The sequence below is a fragment of the Megascapheus bottae genome, chromosome 6, assembly GCF_031878675.1.
Source record: "Megascapheus bottae isolate mThoBot1 chromosome 6, mThoBot2.hap1, whole genome shotgun sequence".
NCBI lineage: Eukaryota > Metazoa > Chordata > Mammalia > Rodentia > Geomyidae > Megascapheus > Megascapheus bottae.
In genome coordinates, this window is record NC_143514.1 from 13,775,714 (window position 1) to 13,802,527 (window position 26,814).

The following is a 26,814-nucleotide window of genomic DNA, read 5'->3' on the forward strand; positions in this document are numbered from 1 at the left end:
TAAAAGGAAAGGTTTTGAAAGTTTCATCATAAAGAAATGACAATGATTTGAATACATATACATGTTTAATGTGATTTGAACATACATAATGCATAATGCTTATCTGCATGGAATTATCATGCAACACTATGCACAGTTCTTTTTATTTTTACATACAATCCAACACAATTTTTTTTCCTTTACCAGGCCTAAGGTTTGAACTCAAGCCCTGGGCACTATCCCTCAATATTTTTGCTCAAGTCTAGGAATCTACTTGAGCCAAAGTTCTACTTCTTGGGATTTGTGATGGCTAATTGGAGCTGGGGGTCTCACATACTTTCCTGCCTGGTCTGGCTTTGAATCATGACCCTCAGAACTCGCGCTCCTGAGTAACTATGATTACAGACTTGAGCCCCCAGAGCCTAGATAGAAATCTATTTTTTTAGCCATCCTGGGGCTTTAACTCAGGGCCTGGGCTCTGTCCTTAGGCTTTCTCAAGGCTAGTGCTCTATCACTTGAGCCATAATAGCATTACTTTTTGGCTTTTTCTGCATTTGTGATACCAAGAAATCGAACTCAGGGCTTTGTGCATGCTAAGTGAACACTCTATCAGTATACCACAGTCCCAGGCCTAAATCTAATTTTCAAAAGAGAGTAGACTATTGGATAAATGTCCAGGAATGGAATTCTGGGTCACAAAAAGGCTCTATGGCTAGGCTTTCGAGGAACCTACATTACTGCTTTCCAGAAGGGGTGACAAATTTACATTCCCACCAACAGTGTAGTAGAGTTCCCCTTTGTCCATATCTCTTCCAGGCCTGCCAGCATTCAAAAAATACTTTTGATTAAAAATAATTGGTGTGTTCATCAACAGCAGAGCTCTGAATCACTCAACAGAATTATGAGGAATTTGTTTTGGGATTCTGTTAGGTAGCAAAGAAAATGTTACATATTTTGGAGACAGGCTTAATATGAATTTGATTATCTGCTCTATGTCTTACAACTTGCAGGTTTTCAGATAAATTATTTACTTCCTCTAAAAATATAGACAGTCAATTTTCAGTGTTGGCACACAGTAGGTATTTAATAAAAAGCTGCAGTTAGTGTGCTCCTGATGAACACTTCTTCTGATGACAAGTTGAGTAACTCAGTTTTCTTGATAATGGACAGTCTAATAGAGCAAGGTGGAATCTTAATGTCATTCTAATTTGGGCTTCTTTGAAAAGAGATGTTGAACATTTCTTAAGGTATCTATGGGCCATTCTTCCTTTATCTTCTGAAAAGCCTCTCGTAAATTTGCTAGCCCATTTCTTAATTGGGTTGTTGTTTCTTTGAGGGTTTATTTTCATATCTGTCTTTGGGAAGGACACAGAAAGGGTACACCAAGAGATGAACAAATGCAGCAATGGTGCTCACTAGATATTATGGTAAAAATGAACTATACAAGTTGGTGGTGGGGCTGGGATTGAAAAAGGGAGAAAATGAGGGAAGAGGTGGCATATTAAAAAAGAAATGCACTCAATACATGAATTATGTAACTGTGAACCTTCTATACATCATCTTTACAATAACAATAAAAAATTTTTAAGACAGAAATGGATGGATCAAGGAATAGCTACCCTCAAGTACAAAAGCCCAAGAATAGCATTCGGGCCCTGAGACTAAGCCCCTGGATGGGCACCAAAAAAGCATTAATATTAAAATGAAAATGCAAACAAGCAAGAAAGAGAACAAATAAAAATAAAGGAATTATTCTGCTGAGACCCGCTAGGAAAAGTTTGATATGCTAAAAGCAATTATTAATGCATATAAAAGACACTATGAGCTTAACTCTAATTATATTCCCTTTGATTGGTCCTGTATTATGATTCTATGATACTGGATTTAGAAAAGGAAGGGAACATATCTGAGTTCACTATTCAGCATCCAAGGAAGAAAACAAGCATATTAAGCACTGTAAGCATTCTTGTTAAACTTATCCCATCAGCCCATCTGCTGATTGTAGAATGTCTGGCAGACTTTTCCTCTGCTCTGTGATTATAGAAAAGATGAAATGTTTCCAATGATGGAATAGAAGACAGATAAAAATCACATTGTAAGAAGTTATAAATTAACCAAATACAAATATATCTGATATATCAGATAACAAAGTGAAATACTGTAACAATATGAGATAACCAAGGGACAGCAAAAGAGATGAGAGATAACATAGTACATTAAGGACAACAATCATTCATTATATGGCTTTTGTTTCTATATCCTGGAGGTCCTTTCATTTAGCTTCATTCTATATGGCCTTATGTATCTAGGTTTTGCTCTATTGCAAATCTCTGCTAGGAGAGCCCAAGGTTTCTACTGATTATGACAAATGAGGGAAACCATTGAGCCTAAGTTCATTTGAGTCTGGCTTACTTCACTTAATATGATTTTTTCTAAGTCTTTCCATTTCCTAACAAATGGGGTGATATCATTCTTTCTGACAGCAGCATAGAATTCCACTGTGTACAAATACCACATCTTGTTGATCCATTCAAGGGGGGAAAAAGGAGGAGGAGTGGGGGAGAGGATAATGGGGACCAAGACATGTGAAAGGGTATCAATGTATGTGAATTAACTCACCTTCTATCTGGCAAATATCATGTAACCCTTTTATTAATTACAATAAAAAATCAAAAAAATTAAAAAAATAAAAAGTACAACACAGACACACACACAAAAAAAGAAGTTATAAATTGTGACGAGATGGAAATGAGTGTAATTGTCGACATATTTTTAAAAGATGGTTGTAAAAGTATTTTTCCTGTACATGATGACAAAATAATGGAGAAATAATAGGACCTGTAGTCAAAAAATTTCTATGTGTCATCAAAAATCATGTTAGGAAAAGACAGGAAAGAAAGGAAAGCTGTCCAAGGTAGCTAGATCTTTATCTTAGGGCACAAGGTTAATAAATAAGATACCCAAAACTTGTAAAAAAATGTAGAAAAGTAGCTATATATAATTCTCCACATAAGGCCTAAAATTAAACCATTAAGTGTGGTCAGCTTTGGGAAGCAAATCTGAAGAAGATGACTTGATTTCCATTCCAAGCTTTTTATCATAGTTGAAGCTTACAATTTTCTATCCATGTGAATATACTATTAAGTTATATTTTAAAAGATTAAAATAGCTGCACAAAGTTTCTAGCTTATAAATATATAGAGTAAATAAAAATAACACTCATATTTCCTGTTGTAAAAATAATTTCCAGGTGTTATGTGCCACAGCTCTGTGCAGAGCTGACCAGTAGGTAGGTATGGGAGAGGTAAAATGTCTGCAGAGAAAGGAATTGTGCATATTCTACATTTATATTTTTATCATATATTTTTATTATAATTAATAGAAGGGTTACATTATATTCACCAGATAGGTGCATTACTTCACATACATTGATACCCTTTCTCATGTCTTGGTCCTGATTTCCCTCCCAGCACCCCTGCCCCTCATCTTGTTTTCTCCCCTTCCCTATCCTATTTCAAATAACCAAACACACATATATACAATATATCAGATAACCAGGTGAAATATTGTAACAATATGTGATAACAAAGGGACAGCAAAAGAGATGAGAGATAACAAAGTGCATTAAAGACAACCATCACTCATTATTTGGCTTTTGTTTCTATGTCCTGGAGGTCCTTTCATTTAGCATCATTCTATATGGCCTTAAGTATCTAGGTTTTACTCTATTGTACATCTCTGCTAGGAGAGCTCAAGGTTTCTACTGATTATGACAAATGAGGGAAACCATTGTGCCTATGTTCCTTTGAGTCTGCTTACTTCACTTAATATGATTTTTACTAAGTCTTTCCATTTCCTTACAAATCTACATTTATTTCTTTTGCATTTTTTATTGTAATTAGTAAAAGGATTAGATGATATTTGCGAGATAGAAGGTGCATTAATTCACATACATTGATACCCTTTCACGTGTCTTGGTACCCATTTCCCTCTCCCCCCCACACCCCCCACCCGTCTTGGTTTTCCCCCCTTCCCTATCAAATTTCAAATAACCAAGTACAAATAAATTCAATATATCAGATAACAAAGTGAGATACTATAACAATATGAGATAACCAAGGGACAGCAAAGGAGATGAGAGACAACATAGTACATTAAGGACAACAATCACTCGTTATATGGCTTTTGTGTCAGTATCCTGGTGGTCCTTTCAATTAGCTTCGTACTATATGGCCTTACGTATCAAGATTTTGCTCTATTGCAGATCTCTGCTAGTAGAGCCCAAGGTTTCTACTGATTATGACGAATGAAGGAACCATTGAGCCTAAGTTCCTTTGAGTCTGGCTTACTTCACTTAATATGATTTTTTCTAAGTCTTTCCATTTCCTAACAAGTGGGGCGATGTCATTCTTTCTAACAGCAGCATAGAATTCCATTGTGTACAAATACCACAACTTGTTGATCCACTCATCAACTGAGGGACATCTAGGTTGGTTCCATATCTTTGCTATGGTGAATAGTGCTGCAATGAACATTGTTGTGCTAGTGGATTTAGTATGCCCTTGTTTCTGGATGGTTGGGTAAATGCCAAGTAGTGGAATTGCTGGGTCATAGGGGAGTTCTATGTTTAGCCTTTTGAGGCACTGCCACACTGTTTTCCATAGTGGTTGAATGAGTTTACACTCCCACCAACAGTGTAGTAGTGATCCCTCCGGGGCACATCCCCTCCAGCATCTGTTATTATTCGTTTTCGTGATCCTAGCCATTCTAACTGGAGTGAGGTGGAATCTTAGAGTTGTTTTGATTTGCATTTCTTTTATGACCAGAGATGTTGATCATTTCTTCATGTGTCTATAGGCCATTTTTGTTTCTTCTTCAGAGAAGACTCTCTTTAAGTCTTTGGCCCATCTTTTAATGGGATGGTTGTTACTTTGGAGATCAGTTTTGGAGTGATTCAATTTTTTGGGTTGTTGATGTATTTTAGATATGATGCATTTGTCCGTTGTTTGGTTGTTGAAGATCTTCTCCCACTCTGTAGGCTTCCTAATTAATTTAGTAGCTATGTCCTTTGCCATACAAAAGCTCTGCAGTTTAATGCAGTCCCACTTATCCAGCCTTTCTCTGATTTGTTGTGATTCTTGGTCCTTATTAAGAAAGTTTCAACCTGTGCCAAGGAGGTCTAGTGTATCTCCTATTCCTTTTTGTAAAGTTTTCAGTGTGTCAGCTTTTACCTCCAGGTCTTTGATCCATTTGGAGTTAATTCTAGTGCAAGGTGACGAAGAGATCAGAACAGAAATCCAACAGTTTATGAAATTTAACAGTAAGGAGCACACAAAATACCAACTCCTTTGGGACACAGCAAAGGCAGTACTCAGAGGAAAATTTATAGTGCTGAGTGCCTACAACAACAAGTTGGAAAAATTGCAAACCAACAAGTTAATGTCTCACCTTAAGCTCCTGGAAAAAGAGCAACAAACCAACCCTAATCCCAGTAGAAGAAAGCAAATTATTAAAATCAAGGCAGAATTAAATGATTTGGAATCCAAAAAAAACTATAGAAAGAATCAACAAAACAAGGAGTTGATTCTTTGAAAGAATTAACAAAATTGACAAGCCCTTAGCAAATCTTACCAAAAAAAGAAGAGTGCATATCGAAATAAACAAAATCGCAGATGAAAATGGTAATATCACGACAGAAATTACCAAGATCCAGAATATCATGAGGGAATACTTCTCAAACCTTTACGCCAACAAATTTGAGAATCTAGATGAAATGGATGAATTCCTAGCCAATATTAACATACCCACACAAACCAAGAAGAACTAAGCCAACTCAACAGGCCTGTTTCAAGCTCTGAAATAGAAATGGCAATTAGAGAACTTCCACCTAAGAAAAGCCCAGGGCCAGATGGATTCACAGCTGAATTCTATAAGGTCCTCAAAGCAGAGCTCACACCAATACTCCTCAAGATCTTCAATAAAATTGAAAATGAAGGTTCCTTACCAAACTCATTCTATGAAGCCAGTATAACCCTCATCCCCAAACCAGGCAGAGATTCATCAAAGAAAGAGAACTATAGACCTATTTCTTTGATGAACATCGATGCAAAACTTCTCAACAAAATACTGGCCAATGTCTTCAACAACTCATCAAAAAAATTATACACTATGATCAAACTGGATTCATCACGGGGAGGCAAAGCTGGTTCAACATACACAAATCAATTAATATAATTCAACACATCAACAGGAGCAAGGACAAAAATCACATGATTGTCTCAATAGACGCGGAAAAGGCATTTGACAAGATCCAACACCCCTTTATGTTAAAAGCTCTGGAGAAACTAGGAATCCATGGAACATTCCTCAATGTAATAAAGGCTGTGTATGAGAAACCTACTGCTAGTATTACGCTTAATGGTGAAAATCTAAAGCCATTCCCTCTAAAATCAGGATGAGACAAAGATGCCCACTCTCTCCACTCGTCTTTAATATAGTACTAGAATTCCTAGCCAGTGCAATAAGGCAGGAAGCAAGCATAAAGGGGATCCAAGTAGGGAAAGAGGAAATAAAACTATCCCTCTTTGCAGATGACATGATTCTGTATTTAAAGAACCTTATAGACTCTACTCCCAAGCTCCTTGAGCTGATTCAAAACTTTGGAAGAGTAGCAGGCTATAAAATCAACCCTCAAAAATCAACTGCCTTCCTTTACGCCATGAGAGGAACGAGGCAATAATCAGGAAAGAAACTCCTTTCACAATAGCCTCAAAGAAAATAAAGTACCTAGGAATTAGCTTAACTAAGAATGTAAAGGACCTTTTTGACGAAAACTTTAAAACCCTAAAAAAGGAAATTAAAGCATAACTAAGGAAATGGAAAAACCTCCCATGCTCCTGGATTGGAAGAATCAACATTGTGAAAATGACAATCTTGCCAAGAGCTATCTAGAAATTCAACGCAATACCCATCAATATCCCAATGGCATTCTTTAAAGAAATAGAAAAGGCAATTCAAAATTTCATATGGAATAATAAAAGACCCCGTATAGCAAAAACACTTCTTAGCAGAAAGAACAGCGCAGGAGAAATTTCAATTCCAAACTTTAGACTCTATTACAGAGCTATAATTCTCAAAACAGCTTGGTACTGGCACAAGAACAGGCCTGAAGACCAATGGAATAGAACTGAGGACCCAGATATTAAACCACAGACCTATGGCCACCTAATCTTTGACAAGGGAGCCAAAAAAATAGAATGGAAGAAAGACAGCCTCTTCAACAAGTTGTGCTGGCAGAACTAGTTAAGCACCTGCAAATCTACATTTATATTTAATCTTAGTTCTTGCATTTATTACACTGAACTTGGGCTTTTCAAAAATTCTACTTATTGCAATTGAGAAAACAATCTCTTCTTTTTTAAACTCTTTCATCTTGAAAATGTAAGAATATTGTGAATTGTGACCTTTATTCATTTACTTCATATTGGTATTTCTGAACAATCAATTCTGGAGTTTTGGAAAGGCTAGTTTTCATTTGTGTAATTTTTTTTTCAGGTCTGAAACTGGGACTCCAGCTCAGTAGCTGACACTTGCTCATTAGCTGGTACTTTACCATCTTCCACACTTCCAATCCCAGAAGGACACGTTGAGTTGAGCTAGATGTTTCATTAGATCTCTCTGATTTTTCCCTAAAATATGTCATAATGCAAAGTATATTATCCACATGAAGGACATAAATCTACATAGATCAATGACAATTTGTCCACTGTAACTCTGGGCAGTTTGTTATTGGGACTTTTAAGTGAATGGGTGTTCCCTTCTCTGGTTCTTCAATGTATCATCCTCTTTCTATCATGTCTTCTGTGTCTATCTATCCCCTTCTGGATGTGTGCCAAAGATACACTAGATGATGCTAGGCTTTTCATATTGGCTCCATCCTGCATTATGCAAATGTCCCTTAATTTTCCATTGACTTGTGGATAACTTGGTGGGTGCTCATTGCCTGATTTTTTTTCCTGAGATGCAACTATTTTGTTGAGAATAATTAATTCTTACACCAGTCAATTGTATATTTTAAAGAGAATTGTTAGATGCTTAAATTAAGAGTTCTATATTTATTTACTCTTTTTTTTTGCCAGTCCTGGGCTTGAGCTCAGGGCCTGAGCACTGTCCTTGGACTTTCTCAAGGCTAGAGCTCTACCACTTGAGCCTCAGCACCACTTTCGGCTTTTTTGTATGTATGTGGTACCAAGGAATCGAACCCGGGTCTTCGTGCATGCTAGGCAAGCACTTTAACCACTAGGCCAAACTCCCGGCCCCTTATTTACTCTTTTTATTCCTAATCCAGCTGAAAATTTTGAGCTGAGGCCCTGAGCACTGTCCTTGGACATTCTCAAGGCTAGAGCTCTACCACTTGAGCCTCAGCACCACTTCCAGCTTTTTTCTGTATGTGTGGTACCGAGGAATCGAGCCTGGGTCTTCGTGCATGCTAGGCAAGCACTCTACCACTAGGCCAAACTCCTAGCCCAGCCAGTTGAGAATTTTGAACCCTATGCTCTGTTCTATCTTTAAGGACATGTTTCCTCTGGTGTAGGGAAGTATATGGTTTGGATGGAATATCATAGCAAGCTAGTTAAAAGCACATTAAATGTAAATTGTTTAAATAGCTCAATCTGATAGAGTAAATGAGAGCTAATTTATTTGATATGGATGCTTGAACTCAAGGTCTGCACCTGAGATGGAGAAGGTACTCTATCATTTAAGCCATGGCCCCACTCCTTTCTTTATTTAGCTATTCTATGGGCAATATCTTTTTCTTTCTTTTTCAGTTGTTATCATAAAGTAATGTACAGAGAGGTTACAGTTACATGTCAGGTAATTTTGGACAATATCACCCTTTCCCTTACTATCTCCCAGTTAGTTTAGACAGTATCTTGTGATTTTTTTTTCTCCCACAGAGCTGGCAACTGACTAAAATTGTTCTATTGACTCCTCTCATGTAGCTGGGGTTACAAGTTTGAAACCCTATGCTGGAGGAGCTATTTTAAATTAGAAGGTTAGGGAAGACCTCTTAGAAAGTGAGATTTAATTGACAGAAATGAATTGTGTAAGAAAAATAATTTTTATGTATTTGAAATAGGCTATGGAAGGGGGGAAAACAAGATGAGCGGAGGGGTTGGGGGGAGGGAAATGGGGACACAAACATGAGAAGGCGTAGCAATGTCTGCTAAGTAATGCACCTTCTATCTAGCAAATGTAATTATTAATTACAATGAAAAATATATTTAAAATATTTTTGAAGGGAAAGATAATAGGCATTTAGTTTATTTAGAAAATCCATTTAGTAGATTCATCCATTCAATAAGATGAGATACGGGAAGGCAGAAACTTAATAATAGTTGTGTGCATATTTGAGGGTGGTTATGTCTCACCATTTGAATAATGATTCTTTCCTTCACTCTTGAAGGATCTTGAATAGTTTCTTGACCTCTCAGTGTCTCCTGTGTAACAATATTAATAAAATCTATCTCACAATCTAATTGAAAGGATTAAATAAGAAACACCTGATAACTGTGTAGAATAGTGTGCAGTACACAGATATTTAAAATATATTTGCTAAGTCAATATTCTTGCAAAGCAGTCGAAGGTTGGATGAAGGTTGGAGAGATGAATAGTTCAGACATGAAGTCTAGAAAATCTAAGTGAATATTTGTATTTTATTCTAGGTACAATTGTAAGAAAATGTAGGATTATAAAAGAGAACACGAAGAAGATAATAAAATATCAACCACACTTTAAGATGACGTCCGACCCCAGCTATTATGTGAATAATTAATTGTAAAGGACAAAGTAGGGGCAGAAAGTTCCATGAAGATCTTTTCACATTGGCACAGATAGAACATGAAGGCAGTGATGGAGATAGAAGACATCGTATATTTGGACTACGTATTTAAAAATAAATTTGTGTGAATAGGCTGTGGTTTAAACATGAGGAAGGGTAACAAAAAATCTGTAGTTAAAAATAATATAAGGATATAGAAACAAAAGCCATATAATGGATGATTGTTGTCCTTAAGGTACTATGTTATCTCTCAGCTCTTTTGTTGTCCCTTGGTTATCTCATATTGTTACAGTATCTCACTTTGTTACCTGATATATTGGATATATTTGTATTTGGTTATTTGAAATTGGATAGGGAAGGGGGGAAAACAAGATGAGGGGTGGGGATGGGGGGGGAGGGAAATGGGGATCAAGACAGGTGGAAGGGAATCAATGTATGTGAATTAATGCACCTTCTATCTGGCAAATATCATGTAACCCTTCTATTAATTACAATAAAAATATATGGAAAACAAAAAATAATATAGAATAATTATATAGGATTCTAGACCCACACAATGAGACCAAAAAAAGATACTCATAGAAGTGGAACACAAAGATATAATGCCAAAGTGCCACTTTATATATTCACATTTATGTGTTCAGAACTGTAGTAGGAAGGGTACAGAACTTGAAGGAAAAAGGATAAAAATTGAAACAGTGGAGCTCACTGGACAGGGAGGAAAGTGAACTATACAACTGGGTGGAATTGAGAAGAGGACTGGTAGAGAGTGAAGGAACAGAAGACCCTGTACAAAAGGAAATGTACTCATTGCCTAACTCATGTAATCCCTGTATACATTCCCTCTATCAGAACAATAAAAAATTAAACAAAGTCACACTTTTGGCCAACACTGTGGAAACAGCTACAGTAAACACAATTCCAAATGCAGATTGCTAGAGGGTGCAGGTGACTGTGTTGGGATGGCCAATAAAGAACAGGGGGAAAAGGAAACCAAATATGAAGGAGATGAGCAAGGTACAACTGAGATCCCATTTATTGGCCTCAACAATGGCAGAGTGCTCGCATTTCACACACATCTCAAGAACAACAGCAGTGAACATACACAAGCAGAGAGCCAGGCAGGTCAGAGCCATGCCCAGGGCATCTCCAAAAGCCAGGAAACTTGCAGCTCTAAGGAGGCACTGATCTCTCTGTATGTTGTCATACTAGTGATCTGGACACTTCACACACTCGTCTATATCTGGTGAGAAGTACAAAAAATAACCTAGCACAACTTCTTGGTGTGAACTTAACATTCTTCTAAGAATTTAGGAAACTGTTCCCTTAGATGTCAACCTACTATGTTAGTGTTTGTTATCATAAAAGCAATTTTGTCTCATTTCTGAACCATAAACCCTTCATTGTCATCTTTTCTGTTTATTTTTTGGCCAGTCCTGGGGCTTGAACCAGGGCCTTGGCACTGTCCTTGGGCTTTCTCAAGGCTAGTGATCTACCACTTGAGCCACAGCACCACTTCCAGCTTTTTCTGTGTATGTGGTATCCAGGAATCAAACCCAGAGCCTTTAAGGCTACTTCTCCAGGGACAAGAATGAGGTGACTTCTGGCATCAAGGGCTTCTGAGCTCATCATCCCCATCTGCACTCTCACCCAGACGACTCTGTGGACTCCGGCTGGGAACCTATCCTCCCTTCATTGACCCAGATGTACGCACTGAAAATAGCCGTGTCATCATTCTGTGCAACAAGGGCTCCCTCACTGCTTTCTACTGTGTCCTGGCATATCTGGGCTCCCTGGCCCTGGCCAGCTTCACTGAGACTTTTCTAGCTAGGAACCTGCTTGACGCTTCAATGAAGCCAATCTCCTGACCTTCAGCATGCTGATATTCTGCAGTATCTGGTTCACCTTCCTGCCGGTCTACCATGGTGCCAATGGGAAAGTTATGGTGGTCGTGGAGATGTTCTCAATCTTGGCTTCTGGTGCAGGGCTCGTAGGCTGCATTTTTGCCCCCAAAATGTTAAGTCATTTTGCTAATGCCAAACAGAAACTTTTGTTATGGCTTCAAGGATAAAAGAAATATTAAGAGAAATGAACATTCTTAAGTTGAAACTCATCTGTGTTTGATGAGTACATAGAAGGTCTGATTTAAATCTACCATAATTTTCCATAGTTATATTAGTTGTATTGTGAAATATTTACTTCATTGAATATATATTGCTCATTTAAAAAAAATTAAACAAATAATATAAAATAACATCTAGGTTTTTAGGTTTTTCAGTTGAGTAGTGTCAGTTGCTCAGATGAAATAATTTTAAAAGGAATAGCTTGAAGAGGCAAAAAAATCAAGAATCAGATGCAAGATATTTTAACTTTTTCTTGAGTATTGTTCACACCAGTGGAAATAGTATATGTCTAAGGAACAGATATCTTTCTTTTTCTTTCTTTCTTTTTTTTTTGGCAGTCCTGGGGCTTGAACTCAGGGCCTCAGCACTGACTGTCCATGAGCACCTGGCTTGTCCTTTCTCAAGGTTAGAGCTCTACCACTTAAGCCACAGAACCACTTCCAACTTTTTCTATGTATGTGGTACTAAGGAATTGAACTTGGTGCGTGCTGGCAAGCACTCTTAATACTAGGCCAAACTCCCAGCCCCAGCAGGTATCTTTTTGAGATATAGTATTGAGGCTCCTGACCTGAATTATGGTACTGAAACCCAGGGCTATTGATAGCTTCTGTATCTAAATCAGAGCTCTGTGATTCACTGTGGTATGTGCCCCAATGGGAGAGCCTCATAAGAAGCTATCAATAGAAAAAATGTAACGTGTTATTTAGATGTCCAAGAGAATGAAGAAGTATTTCGAGAAGAATGTGCTACTGACCTGTGGAGAACCACACTGTTAGGGCTAGTAAAATTCAATCAAGCATTTGGTGGCCAGGTGACATTGATGATTGTATGACTCATATTCACAGTGGTGAGTTAGAATTGGGATGAGACTAGGCTTGGAGAAAGTATAAACCAAGGTAACAGATATAGAAGAAGCATTCAAAGCAGGAGTGGGGAAAATATGGTTAGAGAAAGTGTTATTGTTATTGCTCAGTGAAGTTTTGTTTGTCTCTAGGAATTATCTAGTGGATAGGGAACAACTGACAATGAAAAAAATAATTAAGTAAATGAAGCCCGTGAGCAGATGGCAGCTCATCTACTTAGTAGTCATGAGTGGACATGACCTGGTCTCTCCTTTGATAGCGCATGTGTGTGTATACATAGTCTTTTCCACTTCAATTCCCAGAGATTTCTCTTTTCGTATAGTTAAAACCCTGAGGCGAAGAGGGAGGGAAATCTTGGTCATACTAGTAAATTACTGTGTGTTAAATGCGATGGAATGGAGTTTTGTCATCTATGAAATGGAAATTCTGGAGACTGGTTTATCATTTTCACTAAAGACAGTCCATCAAAAATATTTAAATGCCAAAAAGTAGAATATGAATGAAATCTCGGGTTGTCATCAAACAAAAGAAATATCATCTACTTGACTATGGTCATCGTTGTTATTGCTATGTGCTTTTAAAGCCAGGCAGAAAAATCACAGTAAGAGATCTCAGGCTTGATGTTTTTCCTACAAAAATACATTTTTAAATGGTTGGTGATTTTCCTAAGCTATTTTTTTTCTTGTTAAATGAAACAGGTAAGATTATAATGACAGGAATTCATAACATTCCTTGGTGCATTTTCATTTATAATTTTGTGGACCCTAGTGTCAGGGAAACACAGGTAGCAGCAGACTTTAATGGAGTACAGGAATGGTGAAAACAAAATAAATAAGAACAGTCATTTCTGTGTCTCACCTCCCTCAAACTAGCTTTTGTTCAAATGAGTCATTATCTTTCTTATTTCACTCTCACTTTCTTAGGAAGATAAAGGGAACCCAACAGGAAAGATAATTTTTTAAAATGCCTAGAAAACAAATGTCCTTTTAAAGTGGAAGGCAAAGAAGGAAATAGAGATTCTTGCTTCTCTGATTTTTTCTTGCTTACTCCAACTTTTTTATTAGTGAGACACAGGGAAATACAAGCATTTATAATATATTGCATATGTGCATTTTATATATTCAGATCATATACTGAATAGGTTATTGAGGGAAATGACCATTTGATTTCTCTCATGGCTCATATGTTATTTTTGATGAACAGCTACAGCCATAGTTATTAATCATTAGCTGAGCAAAAGTTATCATTTAGGAGCAGCAGGAAGATTCGTTGTTTGGTCACTGAAGCCTAAACTCCATCTTTCTTGTCTTTTGTTTATTTTTAATATATGAATATATTATAATCTCCTAGAATAACATCTACATTTTTAGATCCTAAGACCATATACATATAAAGGCCATACTCATATATAAGTAATTTAGTTGGAATAATGACTATGTTTACAGATAGAATGCTATTTCTTTCTACTTAATGCCATTGGAGAACTTTGTAAAAAAATAGAAATGAGTTGATTTTTAGGCCTATTACAGGTACTTACAAATAAGTAAGTTTTCTCCATACATGTAGTATATAGAAAAACCTATTGAAATTAATTTTTGTTTACATTTCTAGTCTTTCCATGACAAAGCTGACAGATAGCAGTGAGAAGTGAACAGAGTATGAGACTATATTTAAATGGGAATTTGGTAAATGAAGGATAATAAAAGTTCATCTCAATAATTCATGTTATCCAAAATTGATACTGTTTTATCATCACACTTACTTAAAGAGATATGTTATTACTTTTATGTTTTCTGAACTAAAGCTTACATTATAAATACACCTTGAAAAGAAGTCTATTTAGCACAACACTATGTGTAGAAAATGTGCTATGAAATCTCAATTTGGAAATTCATGTTTGCCCTTGGAAATACAGGTGTCATGTTTTCAGACAGTTTATAATGTAGTTGTTATCTAAGTGTATACAAGTCATACAGAGGAAGATGTGTGATCAAAGTGTGGTGAAATTTAGCATTTACTGGAAAATGTAGCCCAAGTAGGATTTAAGTGTTCTCAAAAATTAATCAAGTGCAAGGACACGGGTGAATTGCCCTTTCATGACACAACTTACAAGATAAGGGTATGTAGGCTGTCTTTACCAAGTGGCTTGCAGTGAGGTATCTGAAATTCACTCTAATTATTCTAATCTGAGAAAGTAGTCATATAAATTTCTATTATTACAATGCAGAGTTAACTCTGACTCTTCCACTTCAGGCATGCACAGTTTGACTTTTCTGTTAGTTCTCACTTTTGTTGAGACTTTCAGTGTCTCTTGTTTTAAAGTTAGGCATATTATCAGGTGTTTTGGAAAGAAAGTCTGAAATTGCCATTGAAGAAAGAACACAGGCATTGAAAACAAAGATGAAAAGGATGGTATGCATTTGTTAACTTTTTCCCCAAAGCTTCCTGATTTTGTAAAAGTACAGACATGTTTTATATTCAATGTACATTTACTTCTTAACATTCTCCTTTTGAAAAAGAAATGAGTTTTGTTTATAAATCCAAAACTAGACAGAAACAGCCCTTTTAGTGCAAATACAACACATCTCTAAGGGGTACTTCCCAAGTGGGTACTTTGCATAAGCTAGACTCCTAAGCTGACTGGGGTCGGCAGTCCACGGGGGATCATTCAAGGACTGAAGAGCAATCTCAGAAAATTCTTATAGAATCAGTGCCTGTATGAAAATGTAAATGTGCTAGCATCTAGAAAGGTCATGTGTGGAGGAAGAGAGTGCTGTGAAAGGAAAGAACAATTTCATTGTCCAGAGGGGTAAAGGCAGGCTTGATAGATGAAGGAACTGGAGGATGTGGATGGCTGATGTACAGTATGTGAAAAGACCCTGCAAGAAGAGGGCTGGAGAACCCATTTCATTAAGACAAGACATGTAAACATGTCTGGAATCCGTTTAGATAAACCACTTAAATACAAGTATGTCATTTTGGGGAAAATATTATTCTAACTACTTAGAATGACCAAGAGGGGATTCCCCTCAGCAAACACACATAGATTAGGAGGCAACATCAGTAATACTTTTGAAAGACAATGACAGACTTTAAGATGACAGTCTGAAAGAGGTGGTCCTGAGAAATGGATGGGAACAGAGAGGAAAGAGGTGGTGAATGCAAAAGGAGAGAGGAAGTTCAGGAGAAAATCACACAAACAGACTCTGCCCCCTCCCACCCAAACTGTTGAAGGGATGGTGGTACTGGTCCCTAAATTAGAACTTATTCATCTTTGCTTTACTGTGAAATGACACATGTAAAGAAGATCTCTGGGAATTCAGAAACACATCAGCTCAAAATTATTGCCTCCAAAGTATGTCTTCTGCAGTTAATTGAATTCTTTGAGAATGTTTCCTTAAATTGCCAATTGTAATGCACAGTACTTTCATGGCTTTTTTTAAAAAATATGTATAAAATAGCTTCCCTTGGCCATGTCAACCACTTTAGCTCAAAAGCTATGTGCATATGGCCATATAGGATAAGCTTAAGCAAAATGAGCTCCCAGATATGGAAACAAGAGGTTTATCTTTGTGATTGTTGTTTGTAACCTACTGTGCAAAGTTATTTTCTTTTCTCTCTCTCTTTCTTTTTTCTCCTTATGGCTTATCTCATGCTGTTAGGGTATGTGACTTTGATACCTAATATATTGTATATACATTTTATTTGTATATACATTTATTTGTTTATTTGAAGTAAGAAAGGGAAGGGGAAAACAAGATGATTGGGAGGGGATGGGGGAAGGGCTATCAGGAGAAAAAACATGGGAAGGGGTATCAATGTTGAAGAAGTAATGTACCCATTACTGGATGAATGTAACTGTAACCCATGTACACATTACTCTGACAATAAAATGCAATGAAAACAAAACAGTATGCCTCAGTGATGCTGTGTTTATCCATTCATGTGTATGCAATGGAATGTAAAACCATGAGCTTCTTCACAGGAGACACATTGTTTCCTATTATCTCACAAAGTGAGATATCTCACAGTGTCAGTGCACACTAGAGAGGCGGGAGTGCTTGTTGAGTGTGTAGAAAGATGATCAGCATTCCTAGGTATTGCTTTTGACAAATGAATTTGGCAAAGCAAGAACAGTCACCCAAGTGTCGTCACTGTGATCTTCCGTTTCTCATGCTAGCCATGTGTTAATAGAAAGAAAAATCCAATTCACTAGATGGCACCAAACCACTGCCCTAAAATAGAACTAATGAGAGGGGCTGTGTGGAGAGGGGTGCGTAGAAGGAAAGGACTGGAAAGCTGACTATAATCTGCATTAAATATCTATTGGTGATCTCAGGGGTAGTGTAAGGGTTTTAACCACAGTTTTCAGGCAAATTCTCACACACATATAATTATTTCCTCCATGTCTAGAAATGTGATATGATTTAATTAAGCACAGGGGACTTTTCTATTCAGCCTCTCACAGGAGAAAATTAAGCACTTAGGGAAGAACACAACTTTATCCCATCCAGACCACTACGGTGTGTTGCCATTGAAGCATTTTTTCTTACGTTCTCTTTTCTTCAAAGCTTTAATTCTTTGTTAGAAACAAACTAAAAGAAGTCCTGGTGGTTTTCATGACTTGTGGTTCCCTCAGGTCCTTATTTACTGTTTGGGAGAGACCTTGAAAGCAGTGAAGCTAGTTTGTTTCGTAGCATTTTAAAATTCAGGTGATGTACCTTGTGACATTTTATTTAAAAGCAAACCCACTGAAAAAAAAAGCAAGGGAAATGCATTCATCATTGTTGCAGTTTGTTCTCTCTCTCTCCAGTCCATTTTTGCTCTCTGTTAATTGGCTGTGCCTGCCGAGAGGCCTTTGTGAAGAATGAAGACACCACAATGTGAAGTATGAGCTGCTGCCTTTGGTTGCTACAAAACCCAAGCCATAATGCCCTCTCTCTATATCTGTCTCCGCTCCTGTCATTATGTCTATCTCCATCTCTACCTCTGTCTATATCTGTCTCTACCTCTGTCTATATCATCGATCTATCTGTTGCTTCTCTTTATGTTTATCGCATTAATGTTTGATAAATGGACATTTTCTCTTTCAAGTATCACATGTATTTTACTTAAAGTATAACCTAGTACCACTTTCAAAATTATGTTTGATTTCAACTTATTTTTCATGTATACAAATTTATCTTTATCTATCATATATTTATATGTATTTATTTATGTGTATGTTTTATCTGTATATATTTATATATTTGTATATACATGTGTATCATTTATCATCATTCTCTGTCATCTCTATCTATAATTACATACCCTCTTTTAATTAGAGTGATTCTTTTGAATGGAAACCTTAGAGATTTATTTCTTCAAGAGTCTCATAAAATGGTTTTCACATTGTAAATAGTAGGTATAATCCAGTTGGTTAATAAATATCATATTTGTTTTGAGATACTTCATAAGCAATTTGTTGATATAAATAAGATAGCATGGACCAAACTACTAGTTCTTGATACAAAACCTAAGAGAGTTATAGATGTATTGCTTGTGGCATTGGTCTCTATACTAAGTGATAAAGGAGGGAAGTTTTGCTGATAACTTGAAAAGGTTCAAGATATGTAAGAACTGCAATAAGTTTCATCCCCTCCAACCCCCCCCCCCCAGCCACCATATTCACTATTTCCATATCTTTGGATTTAACTCACCAGGAATTCCAAATATCTGAAAAAAATTTCCCTCGATGCTGAACACATACAGACTATTTATCTAGACCCAAACAATGTACTATAACAACTCTGTGTGTAACCTTTGCAGTATGTTTAGTCGTGTAAATGATCTAGAGCTTATTAAGGGTGTAGGAAGGTATGCGTAGGTTATGTGTAAACACTATTTCACTTATACAGAGGTGTGAATGCCTGCAGACATGTACATCTGCGAGGCTTCTGGAGACAATTTCTCACAAACTCTGAGAAATTAATATAGCTTTAGTATTTTATGAGGACAGCCCAACTAACTCCTTACTAAATAGGAAAGATGAATTCTAATTTGTTTTTAACTGCTATATTCATTACATTCACTGCTAGTGTATATGTTTTAGAGTAATTAAAATCAGTGTATGGGATGCCCTGGCCCAGGAGAGGCAGGGAGAGGAGATGTTCAAGTCCTCAGTACTGCAAGATAAGTAAGTACATGAAAAGAAAATAATAAAAAAATAAATATTAATTAATGAAGTTTATTTGTCGTATTCTTTCCAATTTTGTGGTTTAGCCAGGTATCAATGGCTCATGCCTGTAATCCTAGCTTCTCAGGAATTTAAGATCTGAGGACTGACGTTTGAAGCCAGTCTCTGTGCAAAAAATTCTATGAGATTGTTGTTTGCAATTAACTAATAAATAAAGAAACCCAAATTGGAGCTACAACGGTAGTGCTAGAATGTCAGCCTTGAGCACAAAGCTGAGGATGTAAAGCCTTCAGTTCAAGCCCCAATACTAGCACAAAACCAAACCAAAATAAAAAATAAAGACAAAACAATGTTTGCTTCATGAGGAAAGGATAAAATGGCCTCAGATGATGAATATATAAACATATGCAGGATCAAGGGCTACAGATGCCATCAGTAATAATATCAGTAAGAACCAAAAGGCAGGACTTTGTCTGCCTGTTTTCCTTTGTTTCAAGTATGATCTTCACGTGAGTATAGAGAGGTGAATGTGGATCTTAAACAGGAACTTGTATGTTCTAGGGCAGAGAGGTATGCAGATTTATCCAACTGCAACAGAGATGTTTCCAGCTCTGTAGATTGAGACTGTATAGGAAGTAAGGTTCATTAATACTTTTTACCTATTAAGATTGTTCAAAATGCTAGGGCTAATTAGGTAGCACTAATATGGCCTGTACTTGCTCCAGCAGACCCATCGATCTTTAGGTGATGTTTTTTGTCTGGGTTCATGGTGAGATACTGACAATAAAAGATGGAATTGACTCACAGGGTCTGGAATGGCTCGCCTATAAACATGGGACTAGTTTCCAAAGAAAGTCAAAGCGCCCCACAGACAGATAACATATATTTTATGAGATAATAAAATACACATTTAGTGCCTGGCACAGCGACTCATACCTGTAATTCTAGCTACTCAAGAGGTGGAAATGGGAGAAGATGACAGTTTAAGACCACCCTGAATAAAAGTTGGTGAGACCTTCACCTCATTAAATAAGCCAGGTGTAATGGTGTATTTGCCATTCCAGCTACTCATGGGAAGGGAAGAACAGAAAGACAGCTAGAAATTCAGGCTGGTTTGGGTAAGAATAATAAAACCCACCAGAAAAATAATAAAAGCAAAAAGAACTGGAGGCCTGGCTCAGGTGGTAGAGCAACTACCTAGTACATATAAGACTCTGGGTTTAAATCATATCACTGCCTATCCAAGCAAACATTTGGAAACTACTTTGTGATCCCTGAAGTAATCTGATATTGACTGCTGTGTAACTGCAGTTTGAGATTTTTTCCCTCGTCTTTTTAATGAAGACATTGGTAATCTGGTAATAACTACATACCTTGGACTTACAATATTTCTTGGTTTAAAAAATAGTTCACTTGGGCTGGGGATGTTGCTTAGTGGTAGGTAGAGTACTTCTCTAGCATGCATGAAGCCCTGGGTTCAAATCCTCAGTATCAGAAAAAATAGAAATGGCAAGAAGTAGCACTGTGGCTCAAGTGATAGAGTGCTAGCCTTGAGCCAAAGAAGCTCAGGGACAATGCCTATGCCCTGATTTCAACTCCTAGGATTAACAACAACAAAAAAGTCACTCCCTTGTCAAAGATTAGGTGGCTATAGGTCTGTGGTTTAATATCTGGGTCCTCAGTTCTATTCCATTTGTCTTCAGGCCTGTTCTTGTGCCACTACCAACCTGTTTTGATAATAATAGCTCTGTAATAGAGTCTAAAGTTTGGTATTGAAATTCCTCCTATGCCATAGAATGGAAGAAAGACAGCCTCTTCAAAAAGTGGTGCTGACAAAACTGGTTAAGCACTTGCAGAAAACTAAAGTTGGATCCTTCTTTGTCACCCTGCACTAGAATTAACTCTAAATGGATCAAAGACTTCAAGGTAAAAGCTGACACACTGAAAACTTTACAAGAAGGAATAGGAGACACACTCCTTAGCACAGGTCGAAACTTTCTTAATAAGGACCAAGAAACACAACAAATCAGAGAAAGGCTGGATAAGTGGGACTGCATTAAACTGCAGAGCTTCTGTATGGCAAAGGACATAACTAGTAAATTAATTAGGAAACCTACAGAGTGGGAGAAGATCTTCACTACCATACAACAGACAAAGGCCTCATATCTAAAATATATCAACAGCTCAAAAAATTGAATCACTCCAAAACTAATCTCCAAAGAAACAACCATCCTAACAAAAGATGGGCCAAAGACTTAAAGAGAGTCTTCTCTGAAGAAGAAATAAGAATGGCCTATAGACACATGAAGAAATGCTGGTCATAAAAGAAATGCAAATCAAAACAACTCTAAGGTTCCACCTCACTCCAGTTAGAATGGCCAGGATCAGGAAAACTAATAACAACAAATGCTGGAGGGGATGTGGCCAGGAGGGATCATTACTACACTGTTGGCAGGAGTGCAAACTTGTTCAACCACTGTGGAAAGCAGTATGGCAGTTCCTCAAAAGACTAAACATAGAGCTTCCCTATGACCCAGCAATTCCACTACTTGGCATTTATCCAATTGTCCAGAAACTAGGGCATACTAAATCCATTAGCACAATGATGTTCATTGCAGCACTATTTACCATAGCAAAGATATGGAACCAACCCAGATGTCCCTCAGTTGATGAGTGGAACAATAAGATGTGGTATTTATACACAACGGAATTCTATGCTGCTGTCAGAAAGAATGACATCTCCCCATTTGTAAGGAAATGGAAAGACTTAATAAAAATCATATTAAGTGAAGTAAGCCAGACTCAAAGGAACATAGGTTCAATGGTTTCCCTCATTTGTCATAATCAGTAGAAACCTTGGACTCTTCCAGCAGAGATTTGCAATAGAGCAAAACCTAGATACATAAGGCCATACAGCATGACGCTAAATGAAAGGACCTCTAAGATATAGAAACAAAAGCCATATAAAGAGTGATTGTTGTCCTTAAGGTACTATGTTATTTCTCATCTCTTTTGCTGTTTCTTGGTTATCTCATATTATCTCATATCTCGTATTTCACTTTGTTATCTGATCTATTGGATATATATGCGTATTTGGTTATTTGAAATTGGATAGGAAAGGGGGAAAACAAGATGAGGGTGGGGATGGGGGGAGGGAAATGGGGACCAAGACATCAGAAAGGGTATCAATCTATGTGAAGTAATGCACCTTCCATCTGGCGAATGTAATGTAACCCTTCTATTAATTACAATAAAAATATATGGAAAAAAACCTATGTTCTTATTATAACTACAAAAAAGTCCCTGTTTTTTTTAATTTCTGTACACTTTGTGTATAAGGTTATCTGATTTGGGGAGGGGAAAAGGAATCACAGAAATGCTGAGACAAAGAGTGAATCAATGCAACAGTGATACTCACTAGACCCTGTGTTGGAAATGAGTTTTACAATTTGGGGGGAAAAGGTGTTGTAGTGTATGGGAGAAAATAAGGGAAAAGGTAATACTATTCAAAAAGGAAGGTTCTTATCACCTTATTTGTGCAATTGTAACTCCTCTATACATCATCTTTACAGTGGAATTAAAAAGGTAGAAGCAAATATGGCAACAGATTGCCTTTATTACAATAATTTTCCATTATTACAGGATAACTGAAATTCCACAGGCATATATGCTATTCAGAAGCTATGTTCACTACATAACATTGTTTTTCTGCTTTGTTTTTGTCTACCTATGTTATTTTAACATAAATATTAAATGACTTGTGAGGAGGGTCTTTGGGATATTTTAATCAGTAGCCTCTTGAATTTGCTTCCTATGAAGCTGGAATTCCAAGACAGTACTATGACACATAAATTTGTTTTGATGTCACTTGTGTATCACTTGAGCCACAGCCCCAGGCCTTTTCTACTATAGTTATCTTCAGTTAGGGTCTCCCATTTTTGCCTAATACTGCCCTCAGACTGCCATCCTCCCATTTACATCTCTCAAAATTTGCATTACAGGTATATACCGTCACAATTATCTTGTTTGTTGAGATGGGATGATTCAATAATGTTTTGCTGGGGGTGGTGGTCCTTGAACTACAATCTTTCTTGTTTTCTCCTCTGGCATTCCAGCATGAGATACCATAATGTGTCAGTCAATCTCCCCTTATTTTAACAAACAAAACAGATCATTCTTCATTTTCTTTTTTTGCCAGTCCTGGGCTTAAACTTAGGGCCTGGGCACTGTCCTTGGACACATTTTGCTGAAGGCTAGCTCTCTATCACTTAAGCCATAGCACTACTTCCAGCTTTTTTCTATGTATGTAGTACTGAGGAATCGAACCCGGGTCTTTGTGCATGCTAGTCAATCACTCTACTGCTAGGCCAAACTCCTGGTCCTATTCTTGGGGTTTTTTAAGAGCTAATATTCTGTGGATAGGGTTGGCAATCATTCTTATGGTTCCCTAAATACTTAATTTATTCAGCACATATGTTTGAATGACTTTTCTTTGCCAGTAAGTTTTCTAGACATTTGGATATAGAACAGCTTACAGTAAACATAGCATTATTCTGTAACACAAGCATGGCAAAGATATTCCACTGTGCATGCAATTCTGATGAGAGATGCAAATATCTCATTTTTTTTCATGAGCAATCAGTGTTTGAGGACATTTTGCAGGGACATAGAAGAAGCCGATAAAGGAGTTTGGCAAGACGCAATGTTGGAACTGAGGCATGAAGAAAGCAGGGTAGGGCAGGTTATGTTGGGTGTGAACTGGTCTTCAGGTGAAAGCATTTCAAGAGCAGGAACCCATGACATTTCACAATGACCCACTGGGAAGCAAGCAAGAGGCACAGGTGCCTGGGTCATGGTGTATAAGGTGGCAAAGGGTAAAACTGAAGAAGTAGGGAGAGGAATGCTGGAAGTGATAGAAAGGGTAGGAACTAGAAAAGGGGTCTTCATAGCTGATGGATGACCCATTATAGAAGAAAATGTATAGACCTTGACTAATGAGAAATTGGGCACTAAAGACATTTGGCCTTTGAGTTTAGCTAATATTTTTTCTGATATTTTTGGTGAGTTTTTTTCTGTTAGAAAGTCTGGGATAACTTTGACAGAGTCTTGGATATTATAATACCCATAGTTTTTATCCCCCCTACCCCACATACATTGTTTTTATTAGCACCAACAACGTGGACAAGTCAGTTTCCTTTTGACATGTCCAGGGGTGCACACAGAATAACTTGATCATATTCATCCCCTCCATCACTCTAGCTCATGCTCCCTCCAGATTCCCAAATCAATCTCAAAAAGCTACATTGTTCCATTTTCACAAATTAATACATGTATTTTAACCATAGTTTCCCTCCTGAATCCTCTCCATTTATTCTCAATTTTCCCACTGGTACCCATTCCCAGGACCTATATTATCTATATAATATGTAATTTTAGGGTATTCTATTTGTTCAAAGGTGTGCACTATGGTATCTCACATATACATATGCATTGTTTTCAATCCCTCATAGTTTTTGAGACTCTGATGACTGAGTGCATCATTTTATGTTTTGCTTTTTTCACTTATCAGGATATATGAGTAACTAGACTTGTACCTGTTCTTCCAAATGTTTGGATTTTGTTAGAAACATAATTAGCCAGGACATTTTCTATGTTAGAAGTTAATCCTTTTTCATGTTGTGCCTGTTTATTGCCTATTCTAGAAAAGCAGGTTTCTAACTTGAAGGAATATTGATTATTGAGTTTACCTTCCTACCCTGATAACCATGTCAACAACTGATCCTAAGTTGAGTTACATGTCCTCCTTCTCTCCATGGCCACCTTTTAGATGACATTTAAGTTGTAGAGTTACTTTGAACTGAGCAGTTAGCTCATGGTTGTAAGGGAAGGCTTGACTGAAGCAACCAGATAGAAGCAGGCCATAGCTAGAATCTATAATGTGTTTCTCTGTCCTAGCAGAGAAATTACTAAATACTAAATTTAAACAGGCATTTTCTCTTCAGTTGTTTGTTTGTTTTTAGTAGTTAAAGCACTAGATGGCAATTCTGCAAAGTAAAGGAATTGTTTAGCTGGGCGCCGGGGCTCATGCCAGGTATCCTAACTACTCAAGATGCTGAGATCTGAGGATCACAGTTCGAAGACAGTCCAGTCACTAAAGAATGTATGACTCTTAACTCCAATTAATTTCTAGAAAACCGGAGCTGTGGCTCCAGGGAAAGGGTGGTAGCCTTGAGCAGAGGAACTTAGAGTCCAGAATCCAAGCCCCATGATTGACATACCATAGCGAAGATATGGAACTATCCAGATGCCCCTCAGTAGATAACTGGATCAAGAAGATGTGGTACTTATACAAAATGGAGTTTTATGCTGCCTTCAGAAAGAATGACATTGTCCTATTTGTAAGAAAATGGAAAGACTTGGAAAAAATCATATTAAATGAAGTAACCCAGACCCAAAGGAACATAGGTTCAATGGTTTCCCTCATTTGTAACAATTAGTACACATCTAGGACTCTCCTAGCAGAGGATTATAATAGCGCAAAACAGCTACATAAGGCCATATAGGATGAGGCTAAATGAAAGGATCTCTAGGATATGGAAACAAGAGCTTTGTCATGTATGATTGTTGTTCTTAATATACTGTGTTATTTTTCTTCTCTTTTGTTGCCCTTTGGTTAATCTCATATTGTTACAGTATCTGATTTTGTTATGTGGCATATTGTATATACATTTGTTTATTTGAAATAGGAAATGGAAAGGGGAAAAACAAGATGATTGGGAGTGGGAAGGGAAATGGGGACAAAAACATGAGAAGGGGCATCAATGTGTGAGAAGTAATGGAGAATATAACGGTAACCCCTCTATACATTACAATAAAAAAGAGAAAAAAAAGGAATTGTTTGATTTGCTTTAGTCAGTTCTGTTTTCCACTTAATTCCAGGTTAGCGTTCATCTACCCACATTTTTCTCCCTTTCTCCTAGTCAAACATTGATTGTCATCCCATATTCTAAAATCCCTGAGAATTTATTTCTACTAGGTTAGCCAATAAGTTTGGGTGTATTTGCCAGGCTACACACCAAATGGCAACGCAGCGACCTAAAATGTCTTCATCGAGTACTGAGTACTCGGGCAGTTAATTAGGAAGGCACAGGAGACACTTAAAGTAGGCACTATTGGTAACTAGGCACTTTCAGACCAATGATGGCATAGCTTTCCTTGAATCTATTTCACAGCTTCGAGTGTCGTACTCACTTAGCTTTTTCATGCAGTCCCGCAGTCTGGTTTCCAAGCTGAGCACCCTTTGTTGCAGCTCCTCATAGTCATAAGCCCCAATCTCCTCCTGGATCCCAGTGAGAACTGCAGACAGATTCCTGATTTCTTCCTTGAACTGGGTGATCAGCTTGGCATCTGTTTTGTACTGCTCCAGCACAGGGATCAAGGGCAGGAGTTCATCCATCTTCTCTTTCAATTCCTGTGAAAAGTAGGTAAGAGTCATTTTTAAAATACACACCAGCTCTCTTTGTGTTATGACGTACATTATTCTCAGGCTTCAAAGTCCTCAATGGGGGGCCAGAAGTTGGGCCTAGTGATAGAGTGCTTGCCTGGCATGCATGAAGCCCGGTGTTCAATTCCTTGGTACCATACACACAGAAAAAGCCGGAAGTGATGCTTTGGCTCAAGTGGTAGAACGCTGGCCTTAAGAAAGCTCAAGTACAGTGTCCAGGCCCTGAGGTCAAGCCCCAGAACTGGCCAATAAAAGAAAAGTACTCATTGATTTTTTTTTAATTGAGATTAGCTTTTGTGTGAAAATAAATACATAAATAAAAGTGGCCT

At 37.4% G+C, this 26,814-nt stretch overlaps 1 protein-coding gene across 1 annotated transcript in view; it reads right to left on the reverse strand.

Moving 5' to 3' along the window:
• Positions 1 to 26,814, reverse strand: part of Olfm3 (olfactomedin 3) — a 216,612-nt gene that overhangs the window by 7,395 nt on the left and 182,403 nt on the right. Inside the window, exon 4 of the mRNA XM_090334282.1 lies at positions 26,233 to 26,452. Coding sequence (XP_090190408.1) covers positions 26,233 to 26,452 — 220 coding nt within the window. The remainder of the gene's footprint in view (positions 1 to 26,232; positions 26,453 to 26,814) is intronic.